The 18,944-nt window shown below is 41.8% G+C and overlaps 1 protein-coding gene across 3 annotated transcripts in view; it reads right to left on the bottom strand.

The window, feature by feature from the left end:
- The window catches only part of LOC311110837 (oxysterol-binding protein-related protein 10-like), a 138,664-nt gene that overhangs the window by 27,703 nt on the left and 92,017 nt on the right, over nt 1–18,944 (bottom strand). For all 3 annotated transcript variants that reach the window (XM_084153425.1, XM_084153426.1, XM_084153427.1), the window contains one exon: nt 16,167–16,294. In XM_084153425.1, coding sequence (XP_084009551.1) covers nt 16,167–16,294 — 128 coding nt within the window. The remainder of the gene's footprint in view (nt 1–16,166; nt 16,295–18,944) is intronic.

Genomic DNA, 18,944 nt, shown 5'->3' with positions numbered 1-18,944 from the left:
TGGAAACGTGATCTCTGGAGTGATGAATCACGCTTCACCATCTGGCAGTCAGATGGACGGATCTGAGTTTGGAGGATGCAAGGTTCGGGCTAGGCCCCTTAGTTCCAGTGAAGGGAAATCTTAACGCTACAGCGTACAATGACATTCTAGACGATTCTGTGCTTCCAACTTTGTGGCAACAGTTTGGGGAAGGCCCTTTCCTGTTTCAGCATGACAATGCCCCCATGCACAAAGCGAGGTCCATACACATACAGATATGATTTGTCGAGATCGGTGTGGAAGAACTTGACTGGCCTGCATACTGTAGATACCGGACCTCAACCCCATCGAACACCTTTGGAATGAATTGGAACGCTGACTGCGAGCCAGGCCTAATCACCAACATCAGTGCCTGATCTCACTAATGCTCTTGTGCCTGAATGGAAGCAAGACCCCTTGCAATGTTCCAACATCTAGCGGAATGCCTTCCCAGAAGAGTGGAGGCTGTTATAGCAGCAAAGGGGGACCACCTCCATAATACTGCCCATGATTTTGGAATGAGATGTTCGACAAGCAGGTGTCCACATACTTTTGGTAATGTACAGTGCCTTGCAAAAGTATTCTTCCCCCTTGATTTTTTTCCTATTTTGTTGCATTACAACCTGTAATTTAAATAGATTTTTATTTGAATTTCATGTAATGGACAAAATAGTCAAAATTGGTGAAGTGAAATAAAAAAAATTACTTGTTTCAAAAAATTCAAAAAAATAAATAACAGAAAAGTGGTGCATGCATATGTATTCACCCCCTTTGCTATGAAGCCCCTAAATAAGATCTGGTGCAACCAATTACCTTCAGAAGTCACATAATTAGTTAAATAAACTCCACCTGTGTGCAATCTAAGTGTCACATGATCTCAGTATATATACACTTGTTCTGAAAGACCCCAGAGTCTGCGCAACACCACTAAGCAAGGGGCACCACCAAGCAAGCGGCACCATGAAGACCAAGGAGCTCTCCAAACAGGTCAGGGACAAAGTTGGGGAGAAATACAGATCAGGGTTGGGTTATAAAAAAAATATCAGAAACTTTTAACATCCCACGGAGCACCATTAAATCCATTATTAAAAATTGGAACGATATTGGCACCACAACAAACCTGCCAAGAGAGGGCCGCCCACCAAAACTCACGGACCAGGCAAGGAGGGCATTAATCAGAGAGGCAACAAAGAGACCAAAGATAACCCTGAAGGAGCTGCAAAGCTCCACAGTGGAGATTGGAGTATCTGTCCATAGGACCGCTTTACGGAAGAGTGGCCAGAAAAAAAGCCATTGCTTAAAGAAAGAAATAAGCAAACACGTTTGGTGTTCGCCAAAAGGCATGTGGGAGACTCCCCAAACATATGGAAGAAGGTACTCTGGTCAGATGAGACTAAAATTGAGCTTTTTGGCCATCAAGGAAAATGTAAATGTCTTGGAATGGCCTAGTCAAAGCCCAGACCTCAATCCAATTGAGAATTTGTGGTATGACTTAAAGATTGCTGTACACCTGCGGAACCCATCCAACTTGAAGGAGCTGGAGCAGTTCTGCCTTGAAGATTGGGCAAAAATCCCAGTGGCTAGATGTGCCAAGCTTATAGAGACATACCCCAAGAGACTTGCAGCTGTAATTGCTGCAAAAGGTGGCTCTACAAAGTATTGACTTTGGGGGGATGAATAGTTATGCGCGCTCAAGTTCTGTTTTTTTGTCTTATTTCTTGTTTGTTTCACGCTAAAAAATATTTTGCATCAAAGTGGTAGGCATGTTGTGTAAATCAAATGATACACACCCACCAAAAAATCTATTTTAATTCCCAGGTTGTAAGGCAACAAAATAGGAAAAATGCCAAGGGGGGTGAATACTTTCGCAAGCCACTGCAGTGTATGACATCTCACATGTTTGTACTTGGCAGTATCCATTCATTCACATCACCATCTTCTGCTACCCTCTACTGGAGAGAGGAATGACCACTGAATGTATTTTTGAAAGTGTGTATAGGTCCAAGTGCAATGTGTGAGGGATGTGTGGGTTAGTGAATGTAAATGTAATTAGCCTGTCAAGGCAAGTGCCAAAGCCAATGTATGCCTCAATGTATTCAGTTACATTTTTAATCTTATACCCTGTGGGTTCCAAGTCAATAAAGGGGAAGTTCACTCAAAAACACTTCTGGTCCCTTTAAAGCACTTGTCTGGATATTTGTCAGTACCCCAGACAGTTTTTAGGTCCATTGCTTGAGTATTTAGATTTCTGTCTTTTTATATCAAAATGCTAAATTTCCGAAATTACCTAAAATGCATAAAAACATTATGTGTATTTATCTTTACATAAACAACAATTGGTGTCTCGGCATTGAATTGAAAACGAAATGTGTTTTTTTAAAGGTAAAAACTATTTTAAAAAACTAAGACCTACTTTGTGCTAGTGCAAAGGTCTTCCATATTGTCTGTAATCCGTTGATACTCTTCTTCGTGGTTCTAAGATTTATCATTACAGGTGGCGGTGTGAAGGAGTGTCTTACTATTGGTCTTCAAGAAAGGAAGTCAGGACGACAGCAAGCAGTGTTGCTAACTTAGCGACTTTGTCCTATATATATAGTTTTCAGACCCCTCTAGCGACACATTTTCAAAAAAGCAACTAGTGACAAATCTAGCGACTTTTTCTGGTGTTATTGGAGACTTTTGGAGACTCTGACGTGAAAGCACATATCGTTCTTACTCTTCTCAACGAGCAGCGGGTGCTTTGTTACCCCCGTCCCAAAGCACTCACAGGCTGCCCAGTCCTCGCGCAGCAGTCCTTCCCAGCTGCAGTCAGAGCAGGAAATGTTCACCCCTCCGTGTCCAGACTGCAAATGAATCGCGCATGCGGGAAGCCGCCGCTGGCTGATGTAAATGTAGGGTGTTTTTTGCTCACTTTTTGTCTCTCCCACAACGTTATTCCTCTCTCCTACAGCGTCCATCACAATTACATGCACATGGCCAATTATGCAAATTAGGTGATGGCGTCATTTAGTGACTTCTAGCGACTTTTAGGATGACTGAGGGTCCTCCCCAGTGGCACAGCGGTCTAAGGCACTGCATTACTACAGATCTGGGTTCATTCCGGGGCTGTGCCACATCCGGCCATGGCCGGGAGTCTCATAGGACGTCGCACAATTGGCCCAGCGTCGTCCGGGTTAGGGGAGGGTTTGGCGGGCCGGGTGCCTGCAGGCTGTCCCCGGTCGCTAGTTGAATGGTGTTTCCTCTTAACCCGGCTGGCTTCTGGGTTAAGCTGGCGGGTGTTAAGGAGCATGGTTAGGCGGGTCATGTTTCGGAGGGCACATGACTCCACCTTCGCCTCTCCTGAGCCCGTTGGGGAGTTGCAGCAATGAGACAAGATCGAAATTGGGGAGAAAAAGAAGTCCCGACTTGTGGCGCGCATTAATCTACTTCCAGGATTTCAATACCAAAATACATTGGTAAATATTAGCCTACTCAAATAAGTTAGCGGAAAATGTATTGTGCCTAGAAAGTCATTACTGGGCCGGAGCAGTGTGTTTGGAAGGTATTTACAGTGGGGAAAAAAAGTATTTAGTCAGCCACCAATTGTGCAAGTTCTCCCACTTAAAAAGATGAGAGAGGCCTGTAATTTTCATCATAGGTACACGTCAACTATGACAGACAAAATGAGAATTTTGTTCTCCAGAAAATCACATTGTAGGATTTTTTATGAATTTATTTGCAAATTATGGTGGAAAATAAGTATTTGGTCAATAACAAAAGTTTCTCAATACTTTGTTATATACCCTTTGTTGGCAATGACACAGGTCAAACGTTTTCTGTAAGTCTTCACAAGGTTTTCACACACTGTTGCTGGTATTTTGGCCCATTCCTCCATGCAGATCTCCTCTAGAGCAGTGATGTTTTGGGGCTGTCACTGGGCAACACAGACTTTCAACTCCCTCCAAAGATTTTCTATGGGGTTGAGATCTGGAGACTGGCTAGGCCACTCCAGGACCTTGAAATGCTTCTTACGAAGCCACTCCTTCGTTGCCCGGGCGGTGTGTTTGGGATCATTGTCATGCTAAAAGACCCAGCCACGTTTCATCTTCAATGCCCTTGCTGATGGAAGGAGGATTTCACTCAAAATCTCACGATACTTTGCAGAAAAACCGCCCCAAAGCTTGATGTTTCCACCCCCATGCTTCACAGTAGGTATGGTGTTCTTTGGATGCAACTCAGCATTCTTTGTCCTCCAAACACGACAAGTTGAGTTTTTACCAAAAAGTTATATTTTGGTTTCATCTGACCATATGACATTCTCCCAATCCTCTTCTGGATCATCCAAATGCACTCTAGCAAACTTCAGACGGGCCTGGACATGTACTGGCTTAAGCAGGGGGACACGTCTGGCACTGCAGGATTTGAGTCCCTGGCGGCGTAGTGTGTTACTGATGGTAGGCTTTGTTACTTTGGTCCCAGCTCTCTGCAGGTCATTCACTAGGTCCCCCCGTGTGGTTCTGGGATTTTTGCTCACCGTTCTTGTGATCATTTTGACCCCACGGGGTGAGATCTTGCGTGGAGCCCCAGATCGAGGGAGATTATCAGTGGTCTTGTATGTCTTCCATTTCCTAATAATTGCTCCCACAGTTGATTTCTTCAAACCAAGCTGCTTACCTATTGCAGATTCAGTCTTCCCAGCCTGGTGCAGGTCTACAATTTTGTTTCTGGTGTCCTTTGACAGCTCTTTGGTCTTGGCCATAGTGGAGTTTGGAGTGTGACTGTTTGAGGTTGTGGACAGGTGTCTTTTATACTGATAACAAGTTCAAACAGGTGCCATTAATACAGGTAACGAGTGGAGGACAGAGGAGCCTCTTAAAGAAGAAGTTACAGGTCTGTGAGAGCCAGAAATCTTGCTTGTTTGTAGGTGACCAAATACTTATTTTCCACCATAATTTGCAAATAAATTCATAAAAAATCCTACAATGTGATTTTCTGGATTTTTTTCTCTCAATTTGTCTGTCATAGTTGACGTGTACCTATGATGAAAATTACAGGCCTCTCTCATCTTTTTAAGTGGGAGAACTTGCACAATTGGTGGCTGACTAAATACTTTTTTTCCCCACTGTATGATGGACTTTGACGTTGAATGGGGTTTCTATGGGGAGGGTAGAATCCGCTTATTAGCTACATCTAAATACTCAAGCAACGCACCTAAAAACAGTCTGGGGTACAAATAAATGGCCAGGCAAGTGATATGAAGGTCCCAGAAGTGTTTTTGGGGGAACTTCCCCTTTAAACAAAGTAAACATCACAAAAGTATTGTATTCTGAATACTCTGTGATCCATCGTTTTGATTACAGAGCCCTGTCCAGATAAATTTGACCAGCAAATAAATGTGTTGTTCAGCCATTATCCAAGTTTCAAAGTTACAGCAAAATACAGATCTATTTTTTAGCCTCTCTGGTATGAGGAATTGAATGAAATAGCTGTCATTATTCTTCTACTAGCAGTCTACTCTGCATAAAGAATAGTGATGTGGGGGCTATTGTATTATACCTGCCAAAATATTGCAAGGGGTATTGGAAATCCTGTTTGTCCTCAACAATCTGGCCCCCTGCCAGGCGATGAAGTGCTTTCTCCTGATGTTAAACACCATGTTTTTATGGCTTCTGTGTTCCTGAAAGAATCAGATGAACAAGTCGAATGATACTGATGCTGCTTTAAACGGAGAATAAGCATAGAGTCAAGAGTGTATGGGAACTCCAAGAGCTATCCACTTCACTTTGGCTTGTGTATGGGGTTACAAAGGCAATGTCACAGACTAGTCAAGGTGTGTGAAAGGACTAAAGAGTAATACTGCATACTGCATAAATCTCCTTGCATTTAAGAGCCATCAAACCACATCGGCTGGGACAAAGACACTTGTATGTCCTACAGTAGGCCATAGTATAGCCTATATCCCATAATGAGAATGGCTTCCATAGAGTAAAAAGAACCTCAGCAAAGAGGTATGATGCTGTGGCTACATTATATTTCAAAGCCACCAGGTGGCAGGCTTGACACCAGCTCCTCTGACCTCTACCAAGTTCATCCCTGCAGTTCTGACTAGCACATTTACCCTGTCAATCACTCTATCCACCACATCCATTAGCCACCTCTATCATCTCAACTCAACTGAATCCCTTCCTCAAATCTCAAACTCCTTCTTAACTTCTCTCCTTACTAAGGCAGAAGCAGAAGATGGCAGACGCTCTGTCTTCCCTGATTGGAGCGAGAATAATTAATCGAGAATATATGAGGGTGTCGGCTATCATTAGAAGATAAAAGTATGTGTCAAGCTGGGCTAATGAGCCTTGGCAGTTAGCTCCATCTCCTCTCTGCCCTCTTCCTCGACATGCCACTCCAGTTCTAGAACTGCTAATGAAATGTTGGTTTCACACTTCAGAACAAAGGGGGGTTGGAGGAGTAGCTAGCTGCTAGTCTAGACACACAGTCTGGTTGAATTAGCAGAATGTTGCAAGTTGTGATTATTTTTGGTGGACTCTAATGCTGTGACCTATGGGTACATTTAGAGATATAGACAAATACTCTAGAGATGCAGTCTAGTCCAGATACACAGGACAGAAAATGTTGGCACATTAAATATTTACTGTATATGGCATTCAACAAAGCAGACTTCCAAAACAACTTTTCTGCATGTAATACAAAAACAGACTCTAACCAGACTCTCTACCTCTTCTCTAACTCTGCCACATTAGCAAAGTTCTGTGACTACTTTGTAATGTTTAGCAATAGTCCACAGAAATATGTGCAGATGACTAGACCCCTCCCCCCCCCAAAAAAACACTTGTATTGAGTAACTGCCATCGAACAAACACCAATTCCGAGCACTCACTTGAAATGCTTTATACATCACAGTCATAAGGGATTTGATCATAGGGAAGCCCCAAGCCAAATGGGAGAGAGTCCAGATGAGGCTGGCACCAGCACCACCACACATAACCATTGATTTATCCTGTCAACACACACCAAGTCAACTGACCATATCAAACATCCCCATTGACTTCCCTAACACCCTCTGCAAAATGAGACTGTGTGGTAATTATATCAGACGTAGTTCAATTGTAGGCCTAGTATATACTTTTTTAAAAACAGTTGTCACAATTTAAAATTATAGTGTCTTGCGAAAGAATTCACCCCCCTTGGCATTTTTCCTATTTTGTTGCCTTACAACCTATAATTAAAATGGATTTTTGGGGGGTTTGTATCATTTGATTTACACAACATGCCTACCACTTTGAAGATGCAAAATATTTTTTCTTTTGAAACAAACAAGAAATAAGACAAAAAAACAGAAAACTTGAGCATGCATAACTATTCACCCCCCCAAAGTCAATACTTTGTAGAGCCACCTTTTGCAGCAATTACAGCTGCAAGTCTCTTGGGGTATGTCTTTATAAGCTTGGCACATTTAGCCACTGGGATTCTTGCCCATTCTTCAAGGCAAAACTGCTCCAGCTCTTTCAAGGTGGATGGGTTCCGCTGGTGTACAGCAATCTTTAAGTCATACCACAGATTCTCAATTGGATTGAGGTCTGGGCTTTGACTAGGCCATTCCAAGACATTTAAATGTTTCCCCTTAAACCACTTGAGTGTTGCTTTAGCAGTATGCTTAGGGTCATTGTCCTGCTGGAAGGTGAACCTCCATCCCAGTCTCAAATCTCTGGAAGACTGAAACAGGTTTCCCTCCACAATTTCCCTGTATTTAGAGCCATCCATCATTCCTTCAATTCTGACCAGTTTCCCAGTCCCTGCCGATGAAATACATCCCCACAGCATAATGCTGCCACCACCATGCTTCACTGTGGAGATGGTGTTCTCTGGGTGATGAGAGGTGTTGGGTTTGCGCCAGATATAGCGTTTTCCTTGATGGCCAAAAAGTTCAATTTTAGTCTCATCTGACCAGAGTGACTTCTTCCATATGTTTGAGGAGTCTCCCACATGCCTTTTGGCGAACACGAAACGTGTTTGCTTATTTTTTTCTTTAAGCAATTGCTTTTTTCTGGCTACTCTTCAGTAAAGCCCAGCTCTGTGGAGTGTACGGCTTGAAGTGGTCCTATGGACAGATCCTCCAATCTCTGCTGTGGAGCTTTGCAGCTCCTTCAGGGTTATCTTTGGTCTCTTGCCTCTCTGATTAATGGCCTCCTTGCCTGGTCCGTGAGTTTTGGTGGGCGGCCCTCTCTTAGCAGGCTTGTTGTGGTGCCATATTCTTTCAATTTTTTTATAATGGATTTAATGGTGCTCCATGGGATGTTCAAAGTTTCTGATATTTTTTTATAACCCAACCCTGATCTGTACTTCTCCACAACTTTGTCCCTGACCTGTTTGGAGAGCTCCTTGGTCTTCATGGTGCCGCTTGCTTGGTGGTGCCCCTTGCTTGGTGGTGTTGCAGACTCTGGGGCCTTTCAGAACAGGTGTGTATATATACTGAGATCATGTGACAGATCATGTGACACTTAGATTGCACACAGTTGGACTTTATTTAACTAATTATGTGACTTCTGAAGGTAATTGGTTGCACCAGATCTTATTTAGGGGCTTCATAGCAAAGGGGGTGAATACATATGCACGCACCACTTTTCCGTTATTTATTTTTTATACTTTTTTGAAACACGTTATTTTTTTCATTTCACTTCACCAATTTGGACTATTTTGTGTATGTCCATTACATGAAATCCAAATAAAAATCCATTTAAATTACAGGTTGTAATGCAACAAAATAGGAAAAACGCCAAGGGGTATGATTACTTTTGCAAGGCACTGTGACTGCCTTAAGCATGGATAATTTTACTTTGTCCTATTATCAATATTTTACTTATTACAAAGAAAAAGTACAGGGAATCCATAGAGTAGTACATGTCACCACAGAGACACATTACGCGATTACAGTCCTCTGTCTATTACAAATTATTATTTTGCCATACAAAGCCTGTCACATTACATTTCAATCATTCTAACTTACAAGTCTGGTTTATAATACCTGTTGTAACCTCATGATAGCGTTTGTCTGGATTGCAATTATTCTCAGCACGCATCAAGATCAAAAAGTCACTATTCCCCCCCCATTCAACCTGATTGAGATGGTGTGCTGACATGGGTGCTTAATTAATCTATCCTCGTGAGCCGCCTGATCCCGCGAGTTTACATTAAACGCTGCACGGATATAATAGCGCAGCAATAATCAGTCTGGTAATTACGAGGCTAGAATTAATCTGTAATGACAAGGATTTATGACAAAATAATGTTATAATTGTAACATTTGACAGGGTTATTATGACTTAGCATGACAGCTAATGTGTTAGAGGGGACAATCTCATCATTAATCTTGGTCTCATTCTGAATGTAAAATATCATTAAACTGGAGTGATGGAATAATAAGATGTCAGAATCAAAGTACAATGTGACTCAAATGACAGAGCGATTTCTGTGACATTGTAACTCCACTGTTCTATTAGATATTCATGGAAGTCCGTTTTTCATTTGGATCATAAAGGCTGCCTTTTTGTCGTTTTGAAAATGCTCTAAGAACAGATATGCACATCCATCCTACCACAAAATACAGTAGGTGCATCCTCAACATGCTGAGTAAATTGAAGATATACTGTATCTTTTAGCCACAGTTGGAACTTGGAAGCGCAATGATAATCACAGGCAGTGCTGATAGCGTAAATTTAGTATTTGTTTTACAACTGCTGCTGTATTATTCAACTATTCCTGTATATATACTATTCTTTCCTATGTATTCTACAGATATACAAAATGTTCTATCCACATACTGTCCATAATGTCTATACATCCCATCACATACAGTGAGGGAAAAAAGTATTTGATCCCCTGCTGATTTTGTACGTTTGCCCACTGACAAAGACATGATCAGTCTATAATTTTAATGTTAGGTTTATTTGAACAGTGAGAGACAGAATAACAACAAAAAAATCCAGAAAAACGCATGTCAAAAATGTTATAAATTGATTTGCATTTTAATGAGGGAAAGAAGTATTTGACCCCTCTGCAAAACATGACTTAGTACTTGGTGGCAAAACCCTTGTTGGCAATCACAGAGGTCAGACGTTTCTTGTAGTTGGACACCAGGTTTGCACACATCTCAGGAGGGTTTTGTTCCACTCCTCTTTGCAGATCTTCTCCAAGTCATTAAGGTTTCGAGGCTGATGTTTGGCAACTCGAACCTTCAGCTCCCTCCACAGATTTTCTATGGGATTAAGGTCTGGAGACTGGCTAGGCCACTCCAGGACCTTAATGTGCTTCTTCTTGAGCCACTCCTTTGTTACCTTGGCTGTGTGTTTTGGGTCATTGTCATGCTGGAATACCCATCCACGACCCATTTTCAATGCCCTGGCTGAGGGAAGGAGGTTCTCACCCAATATTTGATGGTACATTGCCCCGTCTATCGTCCCTTTGATGCGGTGAAGTTGTCCTCTCCCCTTAGCAGAAAAACACCCTCAAAGCATAATGTTTCCACCTCCATGTTTGACGGTGGGGATGGTGTTCTTGGGGTCATAGGCAGCATTCCTCCTCCTCCAAACACGGCGAGTTGAGTTGATGCCAAAAAGCTCGATTTTGGTCTCATCTGACCACTACACATTCAACCAGTTCTCCTCTGAATCATTCAGATGTTCATTGGCAAACTTCAGACGGCCCTGTATATGTGCTTTCTTGAGCAGGTGGACCTTGCGGGCACTGCAGGATTTCAGTCCTTCACGGCGTAGTGTGTTACCAATTGTTTTCTTGGTGACTATGGTCCCAGCTGCCTTGAGATCATTGACAAGATCCACCCGTGTAGTTCTGGGCCGATTCCTCACCGTTTTCATGATCATTGCAACTCCACGAGGTGAGATCTTGCATGGAGCCCCAGGCCGAGGGAGTTGACAGTTATTTTGTGTTTCTTCCATTTGCGAATAATCGCACCAACTGTTGTCACCTTCTCACCAAGCTGCTTGGCGATGGTCTTGTAGCCCATTCCAGCCTTGTGTAGGTCTACAATCTTGTCCCTGACATCCTTGGAGAGCTCTTTGGTCTTGGCCATGTTGGAGAGTTTGGAATATGATTGATTGATTGCTTCTGTGGACAGGTGTCTTTTATACAGGTAACAAGCTGAGATTATGAGCACTCCCTTTAAGAGTGTGCTCCTAATCTCAGCTCGTTACCTGTATAAAAGACACCTGGGAGCCAGAAATCTTTCTGATTGAGAGGGGGTCAAATACTTATTTCCCTCATTAAAATGCAAATCAATTTATAACATTTCTGACATGCGTTTTTCTGGATTCTTTTGTTGTTATTCTGTCTCTCACTGTTCAAATAAACCTACCATTAAAATTATAGACTGATCATTTCTTTGTCAGTGGGCAAACATACAAAATCAGCAGGGGATCAAATACCTTTTTCCCTCACTGTATATACATTTATACTCCAGACTTTATATATTTCTTAATTCCATTCTTTTACTTTTAGGTTTGTGCGTATTGTTGTGAATTGTTAGATATTACTGCACTGTTGGAGTTAGGAACACAAGCATTTCACTACACCCGCAACAACATCTGCTAAATATGTGTATGCGACAGTGGCGACCAGTCATTCTTTATTTGGGAGGGTTTCCTGTTTTCCATGTTATTTTGGCATTAATACGTGTCATATATCAGTTTGCAAACAATGTAAAAAATAAATAATAATAATTGAGTTAATAAAGCCGCATACAAACATGGTCTTTTTTTGCTTTCTTGAGTAAGGCAGCTCCAAAATGCAGGTGTTTCAGTCTAGCTCAGTGCTTTCTGTGGTGGTGGGGCAGCCAGCGGAAAATACGGAGGGGGACAGTACGTCACCGCCAAGTCTAAGGGTAGAGCTCGAAAATTCAAGCCCCATGGGTGCTGCCATAGAGTTACATTAGAAGTGCCCATCCAAGAAGGCTCAAGGTCTTTGGCCACAGATAAAATGACATCAAATCATGTTATATCTAAAGTAGCTTTGATTGGACTGATCATGTCAACATCATACTTTCAAAATCTTCGCTAGCAGTCATCATCATGAATCAAGTCGACAATCTACTGGCAAATCCTTTTTAATCCTTGTCATATGAAGAGAAATAATGAAGATAAATTATAGATAAAACGTATCGGTGCTCATCGGCCATTGGACATAAACATTACACAACAAGTTGGAAATCGCAAATTCAACAATTAGTGGTTTGGAAGAAATCAGTAACAGTGGCTAACAGCAAGCATTGCAAAGCAATCACTAGCCTGCTATTCAGTGGAGTGGCTGTGTGGTCCCAAATCTGGGATTAAGGGTCTCTTTTCCAAATTTAAAATGATAAACATTCAACATTTGCCATGGTGTCAATGAGGCATGATTTCTGCCGCGCTCAAAACAACTGTTAACTCGGAACTGCGAAAACTTGACTTCAGTGAGTTCAAGACAACTTGGAAGTCGGGAAAATACGTTTTGAACCGTCGTCCAACTCGGAATTGTAAATCCGGACCTTGGGCCTCTTTCTAGAGCTACGACCTGAAGATCAATGACATCATCATGATTCAAAATTGTTTTTTTCCCCCGAGTTCCCAGTTGTCTTGAAAGCACCATAAATCCAGAGAATGCCAGACTTTGATGACAAAATTTGCCCACGAAGAACCGCCGCGCCAACCTTCCTGTTCAAGTGAGCACAGCACAACAAAGTGAGTCCAAAAATGTATTGTATGCTGCTGCATAAATTATGTAATATGCCTGGGAGATATGTATACTGTAGCTAAGAAAGTAATACTAAGTGTATGTTGTGTAGTAAGCTTTTAGTAGCCCATGTGCTTCATCCTAATAATTTGGTCTATATACCCCTTTGAATTTCGCCCACTGTTCTGATTTGGTGGTGCACATGTAGCCTATAACCTGTTTTAGAGAAATGTAATCATCGAATATTTTAAGAGCTTTCATTGTCTGCTTATATGCCCCCTTTATTTATCTTAAGTTTCTGACTTGGTGTACAGGGAGAACACTGTAAGAACGGCCAATGTTCTGAATTCTGTCGCTGTACATTTCAAAAGTGCTAAACAAATAGTTATATTGACTACGTCCGTCCTAGCTCGATCATTCATGTCTTAATCGAAATTACGGATTGCCTCTTATCCGCTTGTCGTCCCCTTATGCCATAGTTTGTAAATCTCAATTGTCATTAGAAACCATAGTCAGTCATATCAGCTATGTTTTTTTAAAGGCTGAATGAACTGTTTCGCTCCGCTGATAGCCAGGTGTAGCAGTGGTAAAATGTTGGGACTGCTGTTGTGACAGCTTTATGTAGGCCCTAACAGTTTGTGGGCACCGTTTGTCACCGTTCTAGTGCAATTCATGTATTGTTTAGTGTGGTGTTGTGTAGTTGATTTTATCATATTCCATCGCCCTGGATAAGCATCAGTATTTTGATGCTATGGGCACTAAAGTCAACTTGTGAATGTCCAGAGCGATTAAAAATCATTCATTTGAATTAGGACTGCACTTACAGTTGAAGTCGGAAGTTTACATACACCTTAGCCAAATACATTTAAACTCAGTTTTTCACAATTCCTGACATTTAATCCTAGTAAAAAAAGGATCACCACTTTATTTTAAGAATGTGAAATGTCAGAATAATAGTAGAGATAACTATTTATTTCAGCTTTTATTTCTTTCATCACATTCCCAGTGGGTCAGAAGTTTACATACACTCAATTAGTATTTGGTAGCATTGCCTTTAAATTGTTTAACTTGGGTCAAACGTTTCGGGTAGCCTTCCACAAGCTTCCCACAATAAGTTGGGTGAATTTTGGCCCATTCCTGACAGAGCTGGTGTAACTGAGTCAGGTTTGTAGGCCTCCTTCCTGACTGATGTCTTGAGATGTTGTTTCAATATATCCACATAATTTTCCTTCCTCATGATGCCATCTATTTTGTGAAGTGCACCAGTCCCACCTGCAGCAAAGCACCCCCACAGCATGATGCTGCCACCCCGTGCGTCACAGTTGGGATGGTGTTCTTCAGCTTGCAAGCCACCCCCTTTCTCCTCCAAACATAACGATGGTCATTATGGCCAAACAGTTATATTTTTGTTTAATCAGACCAGAGGACATTTCTACAAAAAGTACGATCTTTGTCCCCATGTGCAGTTGCAAACCGCAGTCTGGCTTTTTTATGCCGGTTTTGGAGCAGTGGCTTCTTCCTTGCTGAGCGGCCTTTCAGGTTATGTCGATATAAGACTTGTTTTACTGTGGATATAGATACTTTTGTATCGGTTTCCTCCAGCATCTTCACAAGGTCCTTTGCTGTTGTTCTGGGATTGATTTGCACTTTTCGCACCAAAGTACGTTCATCTCTAGGAGACCGAACGCGTCTCCTTCCTGAGCAGTATGACGTCCCATGGTGTTTATACTTGCATACTATTGTTTGTACAGATGAACGTGGTACCTTCAGGCGTTTGGAAATTGCTCCCAAGGATGAACCAGACTTGTGGAGGTCTACACATTTTTTCTGAGGTCTTGGCTGATTTCTTTTGATTTTCCCATGATGTCAAGCAAAGAGGCACTGAGTTTGAAGGTAGGCCTTGGAATACATCCACAGGTACACCTCCAATTGACTCAAATGATGTCAATTAGCCTATCAGAAGCTTCTAAAGCCATGAAATCATTTTCTAGAATTTTCCAAGCTGTTTAAAGGCACAGTCAACTTAGTGTATGTAAACTTCTGACCCACCGGAATTGTGATACAGTGAATTATAAGTGAAATAATCTGTCTGTGAAGAATTGTTGGAAAAATTACTTGTGTCGTGCACAAAGTAGATGTCCTAACCGACTTGCCAAAACTATAGTTTGTTAACAAGACATTTGTGGAGTGGTTGAAAAACGAGTTTTAATGACCCCAACCTAAGTGTATGTAAACTTCCAACTTCAACTGTATGTGCACTTATCAGGAAATGCCTGAAAGTAGCCCATCATGGTAAAGTAATACAAGCACATCTAATATGCAAATTATGTGTAGTAATGTGTGAAGATACAGGCTTTGTTTAACTTCTTTAAAACATTAATTATGGCTTTAGTTGTCTCTGGGACCCACAACACAGCAGATCCTCTATGCTCCCTTTGCAGATGGTGTTCCTGTGTGTACTGTACCAAAGTCGCCCTCGGGAGAGCACCTGAAGAACGGTGGCCCGACCGTGCATAGTCCCTTTACCCCTACCTACATGTACATATTACATTTTTTACATTTACATTTTAGTCATTTAGCAGACGCTCTTATCCAGAGCGACTTACAGTTAGTGAATACTAACTAATAGTTAGTGAATACCTCCATTACCTCGACTAACCTGTACCCCCGCACTTTGACTCGGTATCTGTACCCCCTGTATATAGCCTCGTTATTGTTATTTTATTGTTACTCTTATTTTTTTTACTTTAGTTTATTTCATCAATATTTTCTTAACTCTTATTTTTCTTAAAACTGCATTGTTGGTTAAGGGCTTGTAAGTAAGCATTTCACGGTGGGGTCTACACCTGTTGTATTTGGCGCGTTACAAATACAATTTTATTTTACTTTATTTTATTTGACTGTATCTCCTTTCCTTGCTCTGACACAGGACATGACTTAGATAAGGTGGGGACATACGCTGAATTTCTCTCTCAAGCGGGAACGCACCACATGACAAAAACACACTGTTGTGCATGAGAATATACAGCAACAGAGTGTTATGCTCACAGTGCATTCGTTAAAATGTGCATGCACTTGATCAAGGTATGCATGTTTATGATTGGTTGAATATGTCTTAATTGATAGGCCCTTATTGGTTGATGGCCTGGGTAATACCTCTACTACCCTTAGAGCGGGCGCAGATGGAGAGGTGTTGGGAAGCAGTCATGTCATCTCCTCTGTCAAGTTACAATAAACCACCATTTCGAGATGCTTCTAAAGAACCCGCTCCCTTTAACCGGGGATGCAACACACGCACACACACACGTGTACAGACACCCACAGAGGCCCAATATATGTGAGAGTATACTGCATTATGGTAAGGTGTGTATGTGAGTAAATGAGTGAGTGTGAGTGAGTGAGAGAGAGGGAGAGAGGAAAACTTCCCTTACCTCAGCACCATGGGGGCTTTTTTTCCTGAGGGCTTGGGAGGGCTCGGCAGAGCGTAGAGGGGTCGGGCCACCGTTCTTCAGGTGATCCCCCGAGGGCGACTTTGGTACAGTCCACACAGGAACACCATCTGCAAAAGGAGCATAGGAGAGGGTCAGAACCAACTGATTTCTGACCACGTTCAGGGGGGTACACTGACAGCTGGGATCTGAGCCTTTTGATTGACTTACACTGAGTGTACAAAACATTAGGAACACCTACTCTTTCCATGACATAGACTGACCAGGTAAATCCAGGTGAACGTTATGATCCCTTATTGATGTCACTTGTTAAATCCAGGTTAAAGAAGGATCTTTAAGCCTTGAGTTGGATTGTGTATGTGTGCCATTCAGAGGGTGAATGGGCAAGACAAAAGGTTTAAGTGCCTTTGAACAGGGTATGGTAGTAGGTGCCAGGCGCACCAGTTTGTGTCAAGAAAGCTGCTGGATTTCATGCTCAACAGTTTACTGTGTGTATCAACAAAGGTCCACCATCCAAAAGACATCCAGCCAACTTCACACAACCGTGGGAAGCATTGAAGTCAATATGGGCCAGCATCCCTGTGGAACGCTTTCAACACCTTGTAGAGTCCATGCCCCAACAAATTGAGGCTATTCTGAGGGCAAAAAGGGGTGCAACTCAATATTAGGAAGGTGGTCCTAATGTTTTGCACACTCAGTGTATATTGATTGACTTACACAGTATATAATGTTGTGTATAGACGGTATGGACAGTAAATGAATAGAAAAGGTGTGTCCAGCAGTAAACTATCCACATCATTCTCTATTTTCTTTTGAAATCAAAATAGCTATTTATTTCATTTTTAAAAACAAAACAACAGAGATAGATGTCGAATAGGGATATGAGGGTGATCCAGCTGAGCCTATCTGCCACACAGAGACAAGACAACAGGAAATTTGAGGGTATGTGTGAGTATACGGATGATGGACTTGCGGCGCTGACTTGCAGAATCTATGACAAAAAAATCGGAGCTCGAAATGAGAAACAAAATGTTCTGAAAGAGCCTGCAGGACTGGTGAGCAATCATTGTCCTGAGGGTCACCAGTCGAATTATTTTGTTGCTACTATTTTGTGAGAATGTTTTCTTTTGTAGCACTATTAATCTGAAGGCTATGTCTTTCCTTTGACAAGGTGTTTTGTGTCTTTCAATAACAAGTCTCATTGAAAACTAACAGACCATTTACAGGACTGCTGCAATGAGGCAATAGAATATGGGAAGGAATGTGAAATTGAAGAGAGAATAGAATAACAATCACATTCTTCCACTCAGGGACGAGTGAGCAGTTTCCAAAATCATAGGAAGAATCAAAACGGAACAATGCATTCTGACATAACATTTTAAATGACAATGGTCATTTACAAACAATAACATAACAATGAAAATGACAATGGTCATTTGGAAATGTGTTTGATAAGAACTAGACCTACATACTGTGTGAATAAATGTAGAATATTAACAAGTTATGGAAACTGTCAACTATGATCAAGATGTCTTTGTGTTGTGTTTGTGCCTATGGTTAGGACTTCCCAGAAAAAAAGAGGATGAGGTAATTGTAACCTGTGTATTTCATTTGTTCCACTTCCATGCAAATATCCGACCAAATGAAAGACCATGCAATCAAGACACTGCAAATAGTGTCTTTTGAGTTGCTAAGCGCTGCAGCGCCCACCTTGACACGTGATTGGTCAAGTCACATGATTCAGGTCTATAATTAGTGTACACCCACACAAAGCTCAAGTTCAGCTACTTATCTAGTGTGATGAGCTCAAACGCAGGCTGCGGCCTACCTAATGCAAGTCCATGCAATCAAGACCCTCTACCCTGTAAGTAGAGTGCTGCTAAGGACCCTGTTTCCAAATTCCATTCCTCCACCAGTTCAAATTGGGTTAACTCTAATGCACCGTCCCTCTACTCTCTCATATCCATTATTGAGGGACCAGTTGTGCTGAGTCGACTGGCGAGGTGCCCAGGGTTTTCCTACCTGACAGAGTGCTTTGATACTCCCCTCCAGGCAGGCTTCTGTTGATCTGCCAGGCAGAGCCCTCAGTAATGTGGGCAGCAAACCCTACTGTATTTAATGGTGTCCTCCATTAAAAAATACATGCACATAAGAGAGTACTGTATAAGAAGTGGTAGCACTGCTGAGGTCCAGCATTTTGCATTGCTTTGGTCCCTGCTTTGCTGCATTTTCTCTACGTATTTAGTCTATAGTTAAAATAATGTATAGTAGTATTAGTTAAAGGGACAAAAATAAGAAGTGAAGGAAGTAATGAAATATCCTTTGTAAGATTATTTTTTTCTTTTTTTAAATGTGATGCAATTTGGGCTGTTATTCTATAAGCAGTTATGCAGGTGTTATTCAGGTGGATCATGAGAGTGAGAAAGGGATTGTAGGGAACAAATCACTGCAGCTGTCCATTCTTATGGGGAAAGAAAATACATTTTCTCTGCCAGGCATTAATCAATTTGGCCTCCCTGATCAAATCTAGATGATATCCAGTGGCTGTCACTGAATAGCTGTGAGCTTAGTGATAGTCACACAATGAGGATGATGCACCACTAAAAAGAGAAGAAGCACCTAAAAACAGAGAGTGTGTCAATGAAAACAGGCATGCATGTGAACAGGGTTGTGTTGCAGGCCAGGGGTGTTGTACGGAAAAACATTCATGCACTACAGTATGCGTTTCAAATGGCTTTATCTTCCATTTCAGGGCTGTGA

The sequence above is a fragment of the Coregonus lavaretus genome (assembly GCF_964263955.1).
Source record: "Coregonus lavaretus genome assembly, chromosome: 3".
Classification (NCBI taxonomy): domain Eukaryota; kingdom Metazoa; phylum Chordata; class Actinopteri; order Salmoniformes; family Salmonidae; genus Coregonus; species Coregonus lavaretus.
This window is presented reverse-complemented; position numbering and strand designations above follow the sequence as displayed.